This window comes from Ranitomeya variabilis, chromosome 2, assembly GCF_051348905.1.
Source record: "Ranitomeya variabilis isolate aRanVar5 chromosome 2, aRanVar5.hap1, whole genome shotgun sequence".
NCBI lineage: Eukaryota > Metazoa > Chordata > Amphibia > Anura > Dendrobatidae > Ranitomeya > Ranitomeya variabilis.
Genome location: NC_135233.1, coordinates 636,844,108 through 636,865,346, shown reverse-complemented (window position 1 = coordinate 636,865,346; position 21,239 = coordinate 636,844,108). Strand labels below are relative to the sequence as shown.

The window sequence follows — 21,239 nt, the reverse complement described above, 5'->3', positions numbered from 1 at the left end:
CTGTGCCTTCCTGCTAGCGTTATGTGTTGTGGTCCTCCCCTGCTGGGCTTACGGGATAGTACCCCACAACTGTTGTGTCTGTTTCTGATGTTCCCTCACAACTCGTTCGGATGATGTTCTTCTCCCCCGTCCCTCCCTGATGTTCTGGTTAGGACGGCACCCGTATGACGAGTAGGCTCGGAGCTCTTCCGGGACCCTAGAGTCGCCCCTCTCCTAGTGCGCCCCCCATGTCTTCATAGGTGATGTATGTGAGACAGCCCGCCTGAGACTGACTGTCCTGCCGTTGGTTTGAAGTATTGCTTGAAGCTAGATTTATAAATACTTCCTCGGCGTTCCGGCCGCCGGTTGTGCGCCTCAGTAGGATGTTGCCTCGGTCTTACAGCACGACTCCTACTGGTATTTCTCCTCTTGCTTTGATCTCGTTTCTCACTCTGCACAATATATCTCGCTTCTAATCCTTTCTTAGGGCACCGCCGCTATGCTGAGCAGGCACGGTCCCGTGACGTTCTTTCTTGTAGCCAGGCCTCTGTCAGGGTCCCAAACCTGACAGGGACCCTACCGAATCTTCCCCCACAACACCCACTGCCACAAGGTGTTGCCTGGTTCCAACCCAGTCAGCTTTCTGTCTAACTTCCTGCCTGACCCCCAGTTTACCCACAGTGGTGAGGAGTGGCCTAATAAATAGCACCCTTAGCTCCCCCTGGAGGCCCGACTGTGAAATGTATTGGTGTATGCGATACCTGGTCAGATGAACTCCTTCAGTGCCATCAGACGTACCATAGCCCCCTTAGCGGCGGAGCCACAGTACTGCAACGACCAGGACTCTGGGGCGCTGCAATAATATATATCATTATATCATAGGTACACTTCAACTGTGAGAAACAGAATCCAAAGAAAAAAAAAAAACAGAAAATCACATTGTATGATTTTTTTACATAATTAATTTGCCTTTTATTGTAAAAAACTAGATGGTGGCCTGATTCTAATGCATCGGGTATTCTAGAATATGTATGTAGTTTATTTATGAAGTTTTCAGAATAATGCAATTTATACACAGGATTAGGCCGGCCGGGAGTGACTAATTAGCGAAGTGTGGTTGAAATTCCGCGCCAATTCATGGACGGACGTAGTATATAGCAATGTGGGCACCATATCCCTGTTAAAAAAAAAGAATTAAAATAAAAAAAGTTATATACTCACCTTCCGTTGGCCCCCAGATCCAGGGGAGGCGTTTACCGATGCTCCTCGAGACGCTCCAGTCCCAAGAATGCATTGCGGTCTCGCGAGATGACGACGTAGCGGTCTCACTAGACCGCTACGTCATCATCTCGCGAGACCGCAATGCATGGCCCGGAGCGGGAAAGGCGCCGGAAGGTGAGTATATAATGATTTCTTATTTTTTTTAACATTAGATCTTTTTACTATTGATGCTGCATAGGCAGCATCAATAGTAAAAAGTTGGTCACACAGGGTTAATAGCAGCATTAACAGACTGCGTTACACCGCGGCATAACGCGGTGTAACGCAGCCATTAACCCTGTGTGAGCGCTGACTGGAGGGGGCACTGACAGAGAGTAGGAAGGGGCGAATTTGCGGCCGGACTGTGCCAGCGACGCGGGATTTCCGTGACAGACAGACAAACAGACAGAAGTGCCCCTTAGACAATTATATATATAGATAAGTATTTGATAATATAGAAAAACACAACTTAATATTTGGTACAAAAACCTTTGTTTGCAATTATAGAGATAATAATAATAATTTTTATTTGTATAGCGCCAACATATTCCGCAGCACTTTACATTATAGAGGGGACTTGTACAGACAATAGACATTACAGCATAACTATAAACACAGTTCAAAACAGAAACCAATAGGAATTAGGTCCCTGCTCGCAAGCTTACAAACTATGAGGAAAAAGGGGAGACACGAGAGGTGGATGGTAACAATTGCTTTTGTTGTTCGGACCAGCCATAGTGTAAGGCTCGGGTGTTCATGTAAAGCTGCATGAACCAGTTAGCCTAAATACGTAACAGTACAGACACAGACTGAGATCAGACGTTTCCTTTAGTTCTTGACCAAGTTTGAACACACTGCAGCAGGGATTTTGGCCTACTCCATACAGATCTTTTCCAGATCTTTCAAGTTTCGGGACTGTCGATTGGCAACATTGAGTTTCAGCTCCCTCCAAAAATTTTCTATTGGGTTCAGGTCTGGAGATTGACTAGGCCACTCCAGGACCTTGACATGCTTCTTATGGAGCCACTTCTAAGTTGGCCTGGCTGTGTGTTTTGTGTATTTGTCATTCTGGAAGATTCAGCCACGACTCATCTTCAAAGCTCCTACTGAGAGAAGGAGGTTGTTGGCCAAAATCTTGCGATACATGAGCCCATTCATCCTCCCTTTAAAGGGAATCTGTGACTTACAAACTGCAGCCACCGCCATCAGGGCTTATCTACAGCATTCTACGCAGTATATAACACAGGGCACATAGTATATAGGAGAATAGCAGAGGCCACGTAGTATATAGCAGAACCCACGCAGTATATAACACAGGGCACGCAGTGTATAGCAGAGTCCACGTAGTATATAGCAGAGGCCACGTAGTATATAGCAGAGCCCACGTAGAATATAGCAGAGCCCACGTAGTATATAGCAGAGCCTACGTAGTATATAGCAGAGCCCACGTAGTACATAGCAGAGTCCACGTAGTATATAGCAGAGCCCACGTAGTATATAGCAGAGCCCACGCTGTATATAACACAGGGCACGCAGTATATAGCAGAGGCTACGTAGTATATAGCAGAGGCCACGTAGTGTATAGCAGAGCCCATGTAGTGTATAGCAGAGCCCACGTAGTGTATAGCAGAGCCCACATAGTATATAGCAGAGCCCACGTAGTATATAGCAGAGCCCACGTAGTATATAGCAGAACCCACGTAGTATATAGCAGAGCCCATGTAGTATATAGCAGAAACCACGTAGTATATAGCAGAGCCCACGTAGTATATAGCAGAGCCCATGTAGTATATAACACAGAGAAGTATGTAACACAGCCCAAGTAGTATGGCAGCTTTCTGGAGACCGTCCCCGGCCCGTGCGTCCATGAGAGGAGCAGATGTACGGCCGCTAGTGAGAGTGGCGGAGGTGCCATCTCCGGCAGTGCAGGAGCAGCACACGGCCCGCGCCTAACAATAACAGGACACATGTGTAGATGACAGAGAGGCCAAGGGCCCGGCCGGGAGTGTGGCTCACACGGGGCGCCCTGCAGGACTCCACAGTGCCGGCACATGGGCTGGCTCCGAAGAGCTGTTCACGTGTGGGGTGATAGTCCGCCCTTCCTGTAGTCCGGCACGGAGGCCGTCGCTGGCGGAGGACATCGTGGCTGCTCCCGGGAGTGTGCGGAGCCCCGGGCACAGGTCAGATGATGGCGGCCGCTGTGATCTCCCCGTTGTATTTCCATGTCCTGCATTGTGAGCGCTCGCTGCTTCCTCCCCATTATAACCTCGTGCAGCGACGTGCACCATGTGCGGGTCATGTGTCAGCAGTGAAGCACGCAGGGGGCACTGACGGGGGGAGTAGGGAGGGACTAATCGGACTGTGCCCGTCGCTGATTGGTCGCGGCAGCCATGACAGCCAGCTGGCGCGTCCAATTAGCGACGCGGGATTTCCGTGACGGAAGTTGCCGACAGACAGACAGAAAGACGGAAGTTCCCCCTAGACAATTTTATATATATATATATATATATATATATATATATATATATATATATATATATATATATACACATATATATAAATAAAGATAGACAAATGCTTATCCTTGTCTGGGATTTCTCTTTCTTTTAGTTTATGTTTTGGGTTTTGGTTTCACCCTTTTATATTGAGTGGTCACCACTTGCCCTCACCACATATCTACATACCTTATACGTTCTATTTATATTACTGTATATGTATTTTTTATATATATAATTTTTATATATTTTATTGGCTTTTTTTATTATCCTTTGTGTGTGGTGCTTTTAGTCATGTAGACAATTGAGTGAAGGTTTATTTTTTGTGAGACTAGCTGTAGTTTTCACTAGTACTAATTTTGGGTTCACTAGTACTAATTTTGGGAACAAATTCATTTTTGATAATTTATTCAGCTTTATTTCTGTAGCGGGAGTGGGCAAACACTGAAAAGGGGAACCTCTCTGCCCTGTGAGCTATTAGGACAGTCAGAAATGTGAATTGACACCAGAACACCATATAAGGTGCCCCGAAACGCTATCCCCTTTGTATTTTTTTATTCTGCTAATGCATTCTCCAAGACATACTTCTCCAAGATGCTCAAATATAAATATATCTGAGGCTTAGACTAAACTGCCCTCTGTGGGATCTCTCATATAATTGTGATCCTTACTTTCGTTATACTTCTGCAAAGAGGAAAAATGTTCTTCCTGCCCTGGGGCATGCAGAACCTTCTATTACATCCAGAATAGATCATGCCGATGTTTTTTTACTCAGTTTAAATATTCCTTCTTTTGGCAATATTAGTAGCTTTATGCTCTTTTACAGTTTTCCATACATACAACTAGTCCGAGGCCACGTTTAAACATTTAGTATTTTGGGCAGTATTTTACAAGAGTATTTGTAAGCCAAATGCTACGTCTGCCTTATCAACTTTAAATAATTTTTCATTTTTCCTACGAAATTTACAATACCTATTTTTTAGTGACCACATTACTTTTAAAGCGACTTTAAGGGTCCTGTATGTCAGAAAACCTCCCAAACAAAAAGCCAGTGTAAAAACTGCAACCCTCATAGTATTTAAACCTGCATTTATGAAGTTTCAAACCCTTCAGGTGCTTCACAAAAATAATTGCAAAGTGGAAGAAAATAATGAAAAACTACGTATTTTTCACAAAAATGTTGCTTAAGCCCCACATTTTTCATTTCCACAAGGGTAACGGTAGAAAATGGTCCACCTAATTAGTCGTGTAATTTATCCGGACAACGCCGATGCCCCATATATGAGAGAAAACTACTCTTTAAGCACAAGGGAGGGCTCAGAAAGGAAGGAGTGCGGTTTGATTTTTTGAAAGCAAATATGGCCCAAAGAGACTGAAGACACCATGACACATTTGAAGAGCCCTCAGGGTGTCCAAACAACAGAAACCCCTCACAACTGACCCAATCTTTCGAAACTACACCCATCAAGGAATTTATCTAGGTGTGTTATGAGCATCTTGAACCCACAGGTGCTTCATAGAATTTTAAAACATTGGACCGTGACATGGACACAGGCTTCATTCAGACTACTAGGTCCAGGATCCAAAGGTAGAATGGTTACTGACATGGAGACTCAGACAGAGTTCATTCAGGGACTGGTTGCACTCAGACCGGGGGACGAGATTCAGGCACTGGTCACACTAGGTCTAGGGACTATGGGTTCAGGACTGGCTGAACAAGGACCTGGAATTATGGTTTCAGGATACTGACTACACCAGAATCGGGAGACCTCACAACTCATTAGTAGACTACCACACTACCTAATGATTCATGGTTGCTTGGCACCTCTCTATTGGGGAAGGTGCCTTTTTAACAAGATGCCCCCTAGCTATTGTCTGGGAGCCATCTTGCAGGTTTACTCTTCTATTAAAAGCCTCTCTGCCATTGGCTGGGGACAATTAACTATGTGTGCGAGCTGCCAGGGGAATGTGTGCACTAGGTGTGCCATCGGGGACTGCGGTGTGCACAACACCAGGAGACGGAGTACGCAGTGGACCACGACGAATGGCTAATGTGGTGAGTATGCCGGCATTACTCCATGGAGGGGAGCCATGCACAGTCCAAAGCTTCCAAAACAGCCAATGACCTGACCTTAATCCAATAGAAGATTTATGGAAGGAGCTAAAGCTCAGAGTTCATAGAATGAGCCCACGGAACTTTTAAGTTTTGAAGAGTGTTTGTGTGGAAGAATTTGTAAAAATCAAACCTTAGCAATACATGCAACTAGGTTCTCCATACAGCGGGTGTCTTGAAGTTGTCATCACGAACAAAGGCTTTTGTATGAAGCATTAAAAAAAATTTCATTAAGCTTGTTCAATACTTTTTCTCTGTGTCATTTCTCATTATTACACATAACAATTGTGGAAATCTATGGTTTGATTTATTCGGCTGTGTGGATTGGATGGGTTGTTGAAACATCTGGTGAAAATTTCATGGCAATAGCTCCTTAAGAAATATGTTTACTTAGAACATATACACATATATATAGCATAAGTGTATGTATAAGAGTTTCATGAATGTATGGGATTTTAGAGTTCAACACATGTAGATAAGATGGCACTTTTATATATTAGCTACAAAAAGTCATTGGTGGCAGTGAGGATAATCACCTATTTGGATAAAGTCAGGAGCCGCTCGATCTGCCCCCTCACCTCCTCGCTAAAGCTGCTCACTAAACTTCCTGGTGTATCAGCGCAGCATCAGCAGTGATAAGTCAGGTAGGGGACGCCGTCTGGCCATTGTGTCCACACCCACAACAAACTGCGCGTCTGCGCAGACAGAACAACCAGTGGGAGTCTGCATGCGCACACACGTGAGGCAGTTTGCTCTATCAAGTGAGCGCTGTCCATCAGAAGAAGTCCGGGTGCACTGTAACACCTTCATGTGCATAGAAATGTAAACATAATTTCTCACGCACTGTGATGGGTACAATGCTATTATAACTCTTATATTGGCTAAGTACTAAATATAGTTAGTTTAAAACACATTTAATTGAAAATTCTTACTTTGCAACCTTTCATTTTTGCTTTCATTCAGATATCCAAGTATCACTATTAAATCCTCAACAATTCGGAAATACTGGGATCCAGATGAACTGCAGGAGTGTATAGTAACAGCTATCAGCAGTTGCTGCAAGTCAGAAGCAAGCAAAATATATTCATCCTGGGAAACACTAGAAGATGGAATGAAAAAAGTTAGCCATGTTTGAATGAGTGGGTGTATATTAATACATGAAACGCTAATATATTCGGACCATGTGGCCCCTTCCCCACCTTCTAACACCCATTATCTCTGACAAATATAAAAGGATCTGGTTACGTTTTTCATGCAGTTCAATCTGTGGTCAGCATAGTATAGAGGAGGAGGAACTGGGCTGCATGATATAAGTTGTTGGAAAAGATGTAATAAAATCCCTAGTGTTTATATACAGATGAGTCCAAAAAAAGAAAAAAAGAACAAGGCAAACTCCCCAAGCTGCCGCATTGTCTGTAGGTTTGTAGAGTTGTATCGTAAAGCGGCAGTCTGAAACCAAAGTTTAATGTAATCCGAAATGTCTATCTATTTAATGTAATAATCAATTTGTTACCATCTTTTCAGTTAGCCACTGAAAGTTGAGGAAACAGATATAGCAAATCAGAAAAACTAGACTACATTTCTAATTGGAGGCATTTGCTAATATTATTATTACACGTCCTACACATTGGGATAGGATCTTGGAGATGGCAACACCTCATTAATGTTTGGCTACACAGCAGCAATATACATCTACAAACGTTATTTCAATGACTGCTTACAGTGAGGGGTATACTCGTATTATTTTCTGTGTGGCTCACATCAATATCGCAAAAGAAAAAATCTTACCTTGTTTGAATACCACATAGGGTTGCTAATGTATTACACAAGGCATACAGCAATCCACTGTCAAGCAGCATATCGGCAACTTTTGAGCAGGAATTAATCATCTGAAGCAAAAGGCAAAAGGAGCTGTGCAAAAGGCGAGCATCATGTAAAGAATTCTCAATCAATCCAAGAACTGGGATGATGCACCACTTCCTGAAAATATTTGCAGATTTTATTTCATCAACATGAAACCTATTTGGGGAAAAACAAACTATTAGCCATTTGTATTGAATTTAAAACCAAATCCAGACACAACTACGGTATTTGTCTAATTTTGTTGAAATCGCACATCCTATGGTATAAGCACTCTGCTTTTTCCAACAGACCCATACAAACAGTCAGGAAATTTGCTAGTTTGGGGTGTGCACGTTATTAGGACCTGGTGGCACCTAAAGGTACAGATCTCCATTGTTTATTTATTTTGCACTTGAGCACAATGCACTTTGAGTACTATACGGAGTTTCTGTTTCTCATTTCTTGACACTGCTGCACCTTAATTGTTTCTACCAGGGTTTTTTCACCTTTTTACTTATTGATTTAATGATCATCATTATTAATTTTTCAATGCATTTTTCTGATTTTTTAATTTAATCTTTGGAGATTTTTAAATACCCTTACAAGGAGCCCACATATCTCCATTATATATGGCCTAATATATTGTTGTGGTTTCTTTTTATCCTTGGGTCCACCATCTGTAATATTGACTATATTTGCAAATTTACATTTTCAGCTTGTTTAATTTGTCCTGATACGTGCACACAATTTATTTTAGTATAACTGTTGCTATTATTATCTAAATAAAGACATATATTTTATCTATATAATCTTGTCTGGACTTTCATGGTTTTTCCATACTTTTGGTGGTTGGTTTCTTCCCTCATTTTGAGTGGTTACCACTCTTTTGATATAACACCGGGGATATTTTATTTTTATATATAATTTCACTTTTTAAGCTACCGTAATTGCTATATTGAACATTTTCCCTGAAGTGTTGTTATGTTGTTCTAGTTTTCAACTATTCAAGATCTTCACAGAAATTAAAACAAAATACAATGAATAAATGAAAAATTCCACTTTTCCAGCTAAAATATTGTATTAGCTCCATATTTTTTATTTTCGTAAGGGCAAAGTAGAAAATGAAACCCACAATTTGTTGTTTAATTTCTTCTGAATGCACCAACTCCCCACAAGGGGTAAAAAATACGGTTTGGAAACACTGCATGGCACGGCTAGGAAGGGAAGGAGTTCTTTTTCACTTTTGGCTGGAGTAGACTGCTGACGTTATGTTGCATCTTTAGAGCCCCTGAAGTGCCATAATAGAAGAAAACCTTTGAAAGGGACCCAGTTTTGAAAACTAGACACCTCAAGGAACTAATCTGTGGGTGAGAATTTTCAACCTAGAAGTATTTCACAGTTTCACATTTCATGACATTGGGCTGTGAAAATAAAAAAGTTATTTTTCTACAAAAATGATGTTTTAACCCCAAATTATTAATTCTCAAAAAAGTCAATAGGAGAAAAAGTACACAACAATTTGTTATTCAAATTCTCTAGAGTGCAGCAATACCCCTTTATGTGGTCAGAAACTATTGTTCAAAAAAACCGCAGTGCTCAGTAATTTATTATTAGATATCCTGTAACTTGCGGCAAAAAGAAATTCCACTCTTCTGTGAAGACCTTTTACAAGAATTGGAGTGTGTCTTTGAGAATCTTTGCCCATTGATCCAGAAGAGTGCTGAAGTTTGTTTAGAGGGCCTGGCTCACAGTCTCTGTTCTAATTCATCAGAAAGATTTTTTCATAGGTTGTAAGTAAAGACTTTTGTGGGCCAGTCAAGTTCTTCTAGACCAAACTCACTCAACGCATCAAAACGGCGTCACAACTGCACCGTCTGGCCTCTTATATTTGGCTATACAATTTATTAAAACAACATATTTACATAAATCAGGTAGCAAGAAAAAGGGATCTAATGTATATTATTCACAAATGGAAACTGATGTTGTTACCTCTGAAGTACCACGGAAGGAGTTTTTGTTTTAAATCAATTAGGATCCAAATAGAATATTGAGACAATTTTAAAGCTCACCATTACAGTAGATATATAAAGTACAGATTGGCAAACGTGAACAGTAAAGTTCAGTGCCTGTACCAAACACCTACTATTTGGGCAAGAACACCGAACACAGACTTCACCAAGAAGTCCATCATACTTTTTGGGTTCGGCCCTCCGAACTCCGGGTGTTTGTTGCGCTGTCATGTGCATGACAGGGGGGAAACCACCTCTTCTGATCGGTGGTGAAACAATCACTGCCGGTCAGAGATTTTTATACCTCCAATCACAGCTGAGAGCTCATGCTGTCTTTTGACACTGTGGGAACCACAGCTGTCTGACCGACGGTGATGACTTTATTGCTGATCAGAAGTGGTGTTTGTCGCGCTGTCATGCACATGATCGTGTGGCAAACACTGGATGTTCGGGACACCCATTCAAGTGAATGCGGACTGGGTTTCGGGTCCGGATACTGTTCTGGTACCCGAACCCAAATAGCTGTTCGGCTGAACCTGCCGAATTCGAACATCCAGGTGTCCGCCCATCTCTAGCATAAAGTAAATGGCTCTATGGTTAGCTACTGAGGAGCCAGAGTTCCACACTGTATTTATAGTATGTATGTCTGCACATATAGCTAGTATGAATTACTGTAAAGAATAATTGATTTGATACTTACTCCTCATCCAATCCAATATGTCGCCCAAAGGACATTTCCAGCAAACATTCCAAAACCTCTTGACTACCCTGATGGAGATATAACTGGTTGGCAAGTAGGGAGAAACCGCTTTTCTTTAAAAATGCCTCCTTCTCTTCTTTAGATGCCCGATGAAAATATGCATTCAGTAACTAAAAAAATAAATAAATATATTTTACATGTGTTGCATTACACACACATATGTGCAGTATATTTTAGAAATACATTATATTTTAGAATCCTGTTTTAGACTAGTAGGTGTGTATAAACTATTAACCTTTATTACATCAAATTTTTTTTTTATTTTTTTATTTTTTTTTTAAGTTTTAAAATGAATCCCCCCCACTAAGGAACTTAAACCTGTAATCACACATTTGCAGGTACAATACTTTTGTATTGCAGTGCAATTCTAACAATCACCTATTAATAAAAACTACACAAATAGGAGACATGGGATCTTTAAGGAAGTCTGTCATCAGGTTTTTGCCACCTAATTTGAGAGTAGCATATAATAGCATTTAGCCAGCGATGCCCACTATCCCCTTTATTGTACATATTGATTATGGAACATCTTGCAGTTGCCCATCACAATAAGGCCTCTTTCACATTTCCGTTTTTTACAATCAGTCACAATCCATCAAAATGTTGAAAAATGCGGATCCTGTGCAGATTGTAAAAAACGTATGCACTGGATTTGTTTTTTTCGACGGATCCGTAGTGTTTTCCAAGCGATCTGTAGCATCACTTGGAAAACTGATTGACAGGTTGGTCACACTTGTCAAACATAGTGTTTGACAAGTGTGACCAACTTTTTATTATTGATGCTGCCTACGCAGCATCAATAGTAAAAAGATATAATGTTAAAAATAAAAAAAATATAAAAATCGTGATATTCTCACCTTCCGGCGTCCCCCGCAGCGTTCCCGATCCTCGCGATGCTCCCGGCAGCTTCCGTTCCCAGTAATGCCTCGTGGCAATGACCCCAGATGACGTAGCATCACGCGAGACCGCTACGTCATCACAGGTCACTGTCGCAAGGCATCACTGGGAATGGGAGCATCGGGAACGCTGTGGGGGACGCCAGAAGTAAGAATATCAAGATTTTTTATTTTATTATTTTCAACATTATATCTTTTTACTATTGATGATGCATAGGCAGCATCAATAGTAAAAAGAGAGAGAGAGAGAGAGAGAATCTCCCTGACTGGAAATTCTTCCACGCATGCTTAGTTTCAAAAGACGGAACCTGTCGCTGGATTCCTGCTTTTGACACATAGCGACAATGCGCGATTTTCTGACGTGCACAAAAAAAGTTTCGATGTGCGTTGTCTCCGTCCGACGGACAGCGATTTTACAACTGATCCAGTGCACGACGGATGAAATGGAAGGCCATCCATCACAATCCGTCGCTAATACAAGTCTATGAGAAAAAAGAATCCAGCAGAAACATTTGCTGAATCCGTTTTTTTCACAAAACGACGCATTGTGACGGAAACAGAAAGACGGAAATGTGAAAGAGGCCTTATACATATCAAACTCCTTTAGATACAAATAGACTGGTACACATCTAGGTGATAATCTATTCTCCCCTTCCCTTAATTTCCCTTCAGACCAACTCCTTCTTTAGATTTCCCCAATCTAACCTTCCCCCCCTTTTTCATTCCCCATTCCTCTCATTTCTTCTTTCTTCCCCTCTCCTTTTATATTTGGTCAGAATGTAGAGTTCAATAAGATTGCTTGAGATAGTTGATTGAATGTATAATATGAACTATAATAACATTGCGTAACTGTTTTTTTTTTTATGTTATTGCTAGTGAGCGAGTAACCTTTTAACTGTCTGAGAGTAACATATTTTAGGGACTCATCACCTTGTGTGTTTGATGAGAATTATGATCCCCAATAATTCAGGGATCATATAGAAGGAGAGTGCAAAGAAAAGACCATATAACATGATAGTAAAAATATTTACATTTTTATTTAGACAAATCTAAAATACATCAGGACCAAAACATAAAAGGCACCAGTCTCAGCAATTGGTATAATGGTTAGTAAATATCAGATTGCTTGACACAATGTGCAAATAGAATTAGTTGATTAAATAGTATGCAGAGGACGACCAATATAAGTATTGCCAACCAGTGGTATTGCAGAGAATCAATGGACATTCAGTGCTGAATCAAGCCTAGTTAACATGTTCAGAATAAAGGTAAGGTGAAGCACTAATTAGTATTCAAATAAATACAATGACCAGAGCTGGGAGAGAGTGTGCCACGTCCTCTACGCGCGTTTCGGCGCTTGCCTTCTTTGAGTGGAGTGCTCGAGGAGGCCCAAGCGAAATGCTTTGCTCTGATCCACACAGGTTATGATGGATAAGATGGTCCCTTTTTTATATATCTCCTCCATGCTGCACTTTTATACCACTGTAGTGATTACAATACCTAGTACCATCTAGATTTAGAGGCATAGTGGTTGCTATGCATCTGCATTTTTTTGTGAGATCTAAACCACTCACACAGTATATGGGATTTAGAATTTATGCACTGGCACTTTAATATTTGATGTATAACAAACATAGTTATATATTATCATCTCCTAATCAGAAGTGCCATTAGTGGCTATGAGTATATTGTTTATCTATGGTACATATGTATAGGTGGGGATGTGTGTGTAAGTGGTGCTTTTACACGTGGATTGTGTGGGGCTTGTGTAAAGGGTACTATTTATTATAACAAAACAGAGAGAAAAAAGTAAAAAGGAAACATTTATAAGAAACAATTAGAAGAAAAAAAATGAAGAGAAAAATCAGATGTAAAAAAAAATTACAGTGATGTTCACTACACTAATGCCCTACCTAGAATTTACCTTGAGCTACGTATTCTTTCTTTTTTTGCAAAAGAAAAAAGGACGTCACTAACAATGCAACGTACACTCCCATAATGCAGTACCTAAAAATTTACTCGACCCTATTTTTGTTTTTGCAGAAGAAAAACGAACACCACCAACAATGCAACGTACACTTCCCTAATTCACTAGAAATTATTCGAAATAAAGACGCTACATCCCGTACTATAAAGCTACTCTCTACTAACTAGTATTTTGCTTCCTAAAACAAAATCGGCATCACCAAACACTGACGTCCACTACTTTAATATGCTACCTCCCTATCTATAAAACTACTCTACGATTTTTTTTTCTCTAAAACAAAATTGGACGTCACCTAACAAAATAACATCCGCTACTCTAATATGTACCTATAAAACTATTCTATATGATTTTTTTTTTCTCTAAAACAAAATCGGACTAATAGTGTAACGTCTACTACTGTAATACGCTAGCTCCCTACCTATAAAACTACTCTGTACTAACTACTATTATTTTTCTAAAAAAAAAATCGGACATCACTTGCACCGAGATATCCACTACTCTAACTGAAAAAAAAGAAGTCCCTTGGCACAGACTCTGATCAGCAGCAATACTGATCAGAGTGCTGCGGCCACAGGAAGAGCACAAATGCTTAGCGCAGGATGCCACGCACCAAAAAAAACCCCACAAAAAATGTCTCCAAAGATTCAATTTTGAGTGGGGAATGGGGGGACTGGCACAGGGATTGGGTATCTGCTGCTGCAGCTGTGATCACAGATGAATCACATAGCAGCCAGCACACAGAGCAGGAGAAAGATCAGCACAAAATCTCAGCACAGCAGGATATTGCAAAAGCAGAGGGGATCACACTGGCCACCAATGAATCTCCAGCTCAGATTCACAGCGGCTCACAGCCGTTATGCACACCAACTCTGAGGTAAAGATGGTGTCCATAGTGGGGATCGCCATTTTACATTGGCCTCTTTTGGAGTTGATTGGCGGAAAAATAGTATCTGACCAATCAGCGCCAAAGGGGTTAATCAGGTGAGGTGACGTGGCGATCATCCCACCCATTGTGAAGGCCGAGCACAGCATGTCACATGATATTTTTTTTATATCTTTATTGTCACATTGTTGTGACTGGCTGGTCAATTCTGATCAGTCAATCACAGCGATCGCGGGGGGGGAGGGGGGGGAGGTTTGGCAATACAGACTAAACAAAGCAGTATAGTTATGGTGCATGTCAGGAAGGGGTTAAGGTTAACCTGTAACTATTTAGATCATGGTTAATGTGGCATATATATATATATTTTTTTAAAGCATATTTATGTTTTCTGATTTGCTAAGTCTTGGATCATATTGTATATTTTAAACTTGTACAACAGCTATATAATGCTCCAGATTACAGTTCTGGTTTGCTGTGGATCTCATCCATTGCGAGATGTGAAATCTGAAAAACCAAAGCTTCTTTTCAAAGTCAACTCAGTTGTTATACATAAAAATGTATTTGTTTTAAATATGTAAAGGTGTTGTCAGGCCTTCTGTTAAAAGTCTGCACGCTGTTAGGATTCCCCGGAGGCGGTCATGTGATCGCAAATATGCCATTTGCATAGATCCGGCCACATTCCATCTAGACATGCTAGGCCTTGCTTAATACAAGTGATTTGAGCGAAGCAGAGCACGGCTCGTAGGAATGTGGCCAATGTTGGAATTATTCAAATCACAATATTTGTGGTTACATGACCGCCCGCTCTCACCGGCAATACTGGGGAATCCTGACAGGGTGCAGTCACTTAATTTAAGAAGACCAAACAACCCCTTTAAAGATAATGTAGCACACACACAGAAGAGCATAATAAGAATTATAAACATAACAAAAATAAAATCTTACTTTCAGGACTCCTTGTTGAACAGGTAAAGATGGATGGTTAACCAACACTATAAGGACATCAGCGTATATGATTTCATTGAAAACTTCAGAAACCATAAAATCCGGCATAGTAATTAGAACTCCACATAAAAGGCTATAAAGCCCGCAGCACACAAGTTGCATGCATTCATCCACTGATCTTTAAAAGGGAAAAAAACATTTGATATAACTCATGACATCATAAAAGCAATATAGAAAAAGTTAATACATCTTATTCAGTGTAAGCATTAAAGAGGACCTTTCACCAAATGTTTCATGTTGAACTGGACACAGAATGTAATAGTGGCTATAACGTGGAATAAGGGCTCATTCAGACGTCCATATATTTCGGTCAGATATTGGACCACAGCGCATGGACTGGCGGCGGATCTCCCAACCCGAGAGTGACAGCCTCATAGAAGTATATGAAGATGTCAGCCTCGAATCAGGAAACCTGTGGCCACTCATTGCATTAGTGGACCGCACTCAAACTGATTGGCACGAACGTCTCAACAAGCCATTAAATGTTTTTTTTTTATTTTGCCTTTCCGTTGCAGACATATTAGCAATCAAAGTATTTAGCATGGGTGTTATCACATTTTCAGTTTACACTTGGGGTGTACTTGTTACCCCTCCGTATAAGTGGACCTACTATAAGCCCCACCATTACTTAGAGCAGGTTTCTCAGTGTGCGAGGTGTAATGATACGGCCCTGATCTCCTTAGTCCAACCTTGCGCATGTTTAGAAAGTGCTGAAAGTAGAGCACATGCAGTTGAAAATAGAAGTTTCCATACACTATATAAAAAGACACATATGCATGTTTTTCTTAATATCTGACATGAAATCAGAATAAACCTTTCCCGTTTTAAGTCGTAGGATAACCACAATTATTAATATTTGCTAAATGCCAGAATAATGAGAGAGAATGTTTTAAGGCATTTTTATTACTTACTGCAAAGTCAAAAGTTTACATACACTAAGATTATTATGCCTTTAAACAATTGTAGACTGCCCATATGATGATGTCATGAGTTTGGAAGCTTCTGGTAGTTTTTTTGGCAACATCTAAGTTAATTAGAGACACACATGTGGATGTATTTTAATGCAGACCTGAAACACACTGCTTCTTTGTGTAGCATCATGGGAAAGTCTAAAGAAATCAGCCAAGAAATCAGGAAGAGAATTATGGTCTGGCTCATCTTTGGGTACAATTTCAAGATACCTGAAGGTGCCTGGTTCATCTGTACACACAATTATACACAAGTGCAAACAAGATGGGAATGTCCAGCCATCATACCGCTCAGGAAGGAGACAGGTTCTGTGTCCCAGAGATGAATGGGCTTGGGATAATATGCACATGTCGGACCAAAGGATAAAAGCAAAAGACCTTGTGAAGATGGCAGAAACTGGTAAGATTGTGTCAAAATCCACAGTGAACCAAGTACTGTATCAACATGGGCAGGAAGAAGCCATTACTCAAAAAGAAACATAAAAAGTCAGATTTATGTTTGCAAATGCACACAGGAACAAAGACCATATTTTTTGGAAACATGTCCTGTGGTCTGATGAAAGTAAAATTGAACTTTTTGGGCATAATGGCCATGGTTACGTCTGGAGGAAAAAGGGAGTAGCTTGGAAGCCTAAGAACACCATGCCAACTGTGAAACACGGGGGGTCGCAGCATCGTGTTGTGGGGTTGTTTTGCTGCAGAACGGACTAGTGCACTTCACAAAATAGATGGCATCATGAGAAACTTCCAGTTTCAACTGTATGACTAACACATTTCAGATAAGGACATTATACAGTAGAGCAGGCTGTCATTATATGTCTCACAAAGGAGTAACCTGCTCTGCTCTTACTGCAGAACAATCACAAGTTGTTGTGAGCCCAATAGATATAAATGTGACTCATTTACACACAGTGTGGGGGAGAGGCAGTACAGCAGAACTGATAGTGCTAAGAGAGAAGGAAATCTGATAGAAAGGTTTGTAATTTGACCAAGCTAAACTCAGCTGTGTTGCCCGCGTACTACAAAGACCTTATCTGAAAGATATTAATCATCTGTGCTCTAATCTCCCAGGACTTTCTAACCATACAGGAGGTTATACCAGAAGAATAGGGCTATATCCTTACATCTCACACACTAAGAAACCTGTTCTAAGCTATGGTGAGGGAGTGGTGTTCTTTTTCTAGTGTACTGCTGTTTATGATTGATAAGCATTAGTTATGAGTGAGTGTACTCACTGCTTGGGTGGTCTCCGAGTATTTGTAACTGCTCAGAGATTTAGTTTTTGTTGACGCAGCTGCATGATTTACGGCTGCTAGCCAGCCTGAATACATGTGGGGTTTGCCTGGTTGCTAAGGAATCCCCACATGTATTCAAGCTGTCTATCAGATGTAAATCATGCAGCTGAGGCAAAGTAAACTAAATCTCCGAGCACTTACAAATAGTCCGAGATCACCCGAGCGTGCTCTGGAAAACTCGAGCAACGAGTATAGTCGCTCATCACTAGTAAGCATCATACAGGAGCAAGAAAACTACATGATAATACCCACTTGGGCTTAACAAAAGTTAACTCATTAGGTGCAAAATAGTTTGATTGCTAGTATCTCTGCAACGAAGAGGCAAAAAAAAAAAAACCAGAAACAATTTTATAACACTCCGCAGCAGCCACTATTACACTCAACCACTATGCCTACATTTCTTTCTGCAGTGTACAATTTACTAAAACTTCATAAGCTGCAAAAAATCCACGTGTGTTTAGTTTGAAAATAGACCTGTGACACAGATTTTTAAGCCATAGCATTTAATTTTATACTACATATTTTCATCTCTACTAAGAAAGAAAATTAACACTATTCAGATAGTTAATTCTTTTTTTTAAATGGTTGCAAGGATATACATAGCTGAAATAGAATTTCAAAAGTTCACCACATTAAAGAGAACCTGTCAGATGATTCATCCTCTCCAAATCTCGGGCTGCCTGAATCGCCGTTTGGCAGCACAATAGCAAACAGGTATATTAGTGAAGCGTTTTAGAGAAAACATCCTGTCGGGGACCGTAGCCATAGATAACACTAGTCTGGTGCCGCCTCTAGCCAGCTCTGACCTGTTCCACTACTGTTGATTGACAGGTTTCTACATGTACATAGAGAGAATGCTGTCAATCACCTGCTAGGTATGCTAGGAACAGCCGGCTAGGGCACAGCTGGACTATTTTCTCTGAAACATTGTGGTTTCGGCAGCATATCGCTTAACAAGTTCTCTATAAAATCAAAACAAATGACTGGTTTAGAAAATTGAATAATTAGAACATTGGAGGAGATCCTGTGTTTTCTTTACTTTTTAAAGTGATGTGCCTATTCTGTGTGAATATAACAAACCGGATCAGCAAATAATTACAGGCGGTTATATCATATATGCACATGTATTGTATACAACGAGTGAACAGAGTTCAGATTTCTAAAGAGTATTTAAGGGTCTTATAATTGCTACATCATCACTGTGTACATCTGAGTAAAAAAAATAATGAAAAACAAAACCTTTCCCTTGTATTCTTGTCACGGTTCCAAGAGTGGATCGCGGGGCCGACCGATCCCACAGTGAGCGTTAAGAGCAGGCCCGGGGAAGGAATACCGCAATAGCTAGTACCATGGACCGGCTCGTAGGAGACAGAGAAACAAAGACGGCGCAGACTGCGCTCTGGGAAATGCACAGGGATCCAGAGAGAAGCAGAGCGTGCAACGGGTAGATCAGGAGACCAGGGCAGAGCAGCGTGTGCACCGGGTGGTGTGCGGGAAACCAGGACAGAGCAGAGCGCGCACCGGGTAGTGTGCAGGAGACCAGGACAAAGCAGAGTATGCACTCTAAGGACAGCACCAAGACCTGAGACACACCAGTACAGAGCATGCACCAGAGTGAGTCACCAGGCGCCGATGTGAGGGAGAGAGCGCCAGAAATATTGACACCAGACACAGAGGGCACTTCCAGGTCAGGACACCTGGAAACAGAACAAAGGAATCCAGCAAGCGCGCGCCCACAGCCTAAGGAGACACACGGCGCGGACGCCCAGGGAGGTACACAAGCTCAGGAACACCCGGCGCGAACCCATACCACCATCACGGGAGGACCGAAAAAAAGGAAAGGCAGCAGGACGGACGGCCGCGGCGGTAGCAATTCTGAAAACATGTTAATTTATAATTTTAAAAAATAAATAAAATAATACTAATTTATTATAAAAAGATTACAGTACCTTTCTTCCATACTGATTGATTTTGCATGAGCAAGACCAAATACCGGCGAGAAGGAAAAGCTCCTCCGATCTTCAGACTTTTTATTTTCTGGAACAGCTTCCCCAGTTACACTAGGGAAAGATCCACAGGACGAGAAAGGAAGACTATTGCTAGCAACATCGACATGTCCTTGTCCAAGTGAGTAAATCCCTTTCAATTTACTGGGCCTCTGCAAAACTGTGTCTTCTCCTACTACATCTTGAGGTGTTAGGATACTTGGCTCATCATTTACAGCCAATTGGTCCAAATCGTCTTTAGGTACCTCGGTAACTGTGATATACTCCGGAAGTAAACTTGATTCACAGACTGTTTGGGCTGACTCACAACTGCTTAAATTTTGATCATCTTCTGTTTTAAGCACTTCTAGCCTGTGGTCAGATCTGCACGTTCCATTCATCACAGATTTTTCACTGTTTGTTAGATCAACTTCACTCCTACTAAAGCGTCCCCCTAACTTGACTGGCTGTAAACAAGAGGGAGATGCTGGCAAACTCTTGGAACGAAACCTCTTTATTACAGAAAGGTGCTGTTGTGATGAAAATACAGAAGCTTCTGCACCTATATTAAAGAACATGCACATTATTAGACAAATCTTTATAAATATTAGTCAGCATTTTAGTTAGCAACACCAAATCATTTTATCCTACGTACCAAACCACTATTAGTTGTGAGAAGAAAAATACAGTAGTGGCCATTAATGTCTGACACAAATTTTTGTTTTCACGAAGTATGCTGTTTCAATGTTTTTAGATCTTTTACTTGGATATTTTTAGTGTATACTGAAGTGCAATTATAAGCATATTATAAGTTGTTAAACTTTTAAAATTCTTTTTTTTTTTTTATTAAATCCAATAAGTTTATGCAAAGACTTAAGGGGTATTCCCATCTCCAAGATCCTATTAGTAGGTGTAATAATATTAGCATATTCCTCCAATTAGAAATGTATTATAGTTTTTCAAATTCGCTATGTCTCTTTCCTCATGTGCAGGCATTGCAGGACCTTAGGTATCCATGGTTACGACCACTTTCAACTAACTGTCACTATGTCAATGGTTGTAACCATGGATACCTAAGGTCCTGCAATGTCTGCATATGAGGAAAGCGACATAGCAAATCAGAGAAACTATACTACATTTGTAATTGGAGGTATTTGCTAATATTATCATTATTATTATACCTACTAATAGGATCTTGGAGATGTAAATACCCCTTAAGTCTTTGCATAAACACTTTGAGTACCCCACACTATATGAGGGCCCCCTACAATAGTCTCTACAATGTATGAGGGTCCCCCATACTTTAAGATGCCTTCACAGTAACACTACAAGTTTTCATTAACCCCTTCACCCCCAAGGGTGGTTTGCACGTTAATGACCGGGCCAATTTTACAATTCTGACCACTGTCCCTTTATGAGGTTATAACTCTGGAACGCTTCAACGGATCTTGGCGATTCAGACATTGTTTTCTCGTGACATATTGTACTTCATGATAGTGGTAAAATTTCTTCGATATAACTTGCGTTTATTTGTGAAAAAAACGAATATTTGGCGAAAATTTTGAAAATTTCGCAATTTTCCAACTTTGAATTTTTATGCCCTTAAATCACAGACATATGTCACGCAAAATACTTAATAAGTAACATTTCCCACATGTCTACTTTACATCAGCACAATTTTGGAACCAAAATTTTTTTTTGTGACGGAGTTATAAGGGTTAAAAGTTGACCAGCAATTTCTCATTTTTATAACACCATTTTT

General features: G+C 40.7%; 1 protein-coding gene across 1 annotated transcript in view; it reads right to left on the bottom strand.

Annotated features, from left to right (window-relative positions):
- Nucleotides 1-21,239, bottom strand: part of LYST (lysosomal trafficking regulator) — a 591,077-nt gene that overhangs the window by 276,510 nt on the left and 293,328 nt on the right. Inside the window, exons 22-26 of the mRNA XM_077289098.1 lie at nt 19,442-20,039; nt 15,170-15,347; nt 10,399-10,568; nt 7,636-7,866; nt 6,780-6,946 (exon numbers count right to left, since the gene is read on the bottom strand). Coding sequence (XP_077145213.1) covers nt 6,780-6,946; nt 7,636-7,866; nt 10,399-10,568; nt 15,170-15,347; nt 19,442-20,039 — 1,344 coding nt within the window. The remainder of the gene's footprint in view (nt 1-6,779; nt 6,947-7,635; nt 7,867-10,398; nt 10,569-15,169; nt 15,348-19,441; nt 20,040-21,239) is intronic.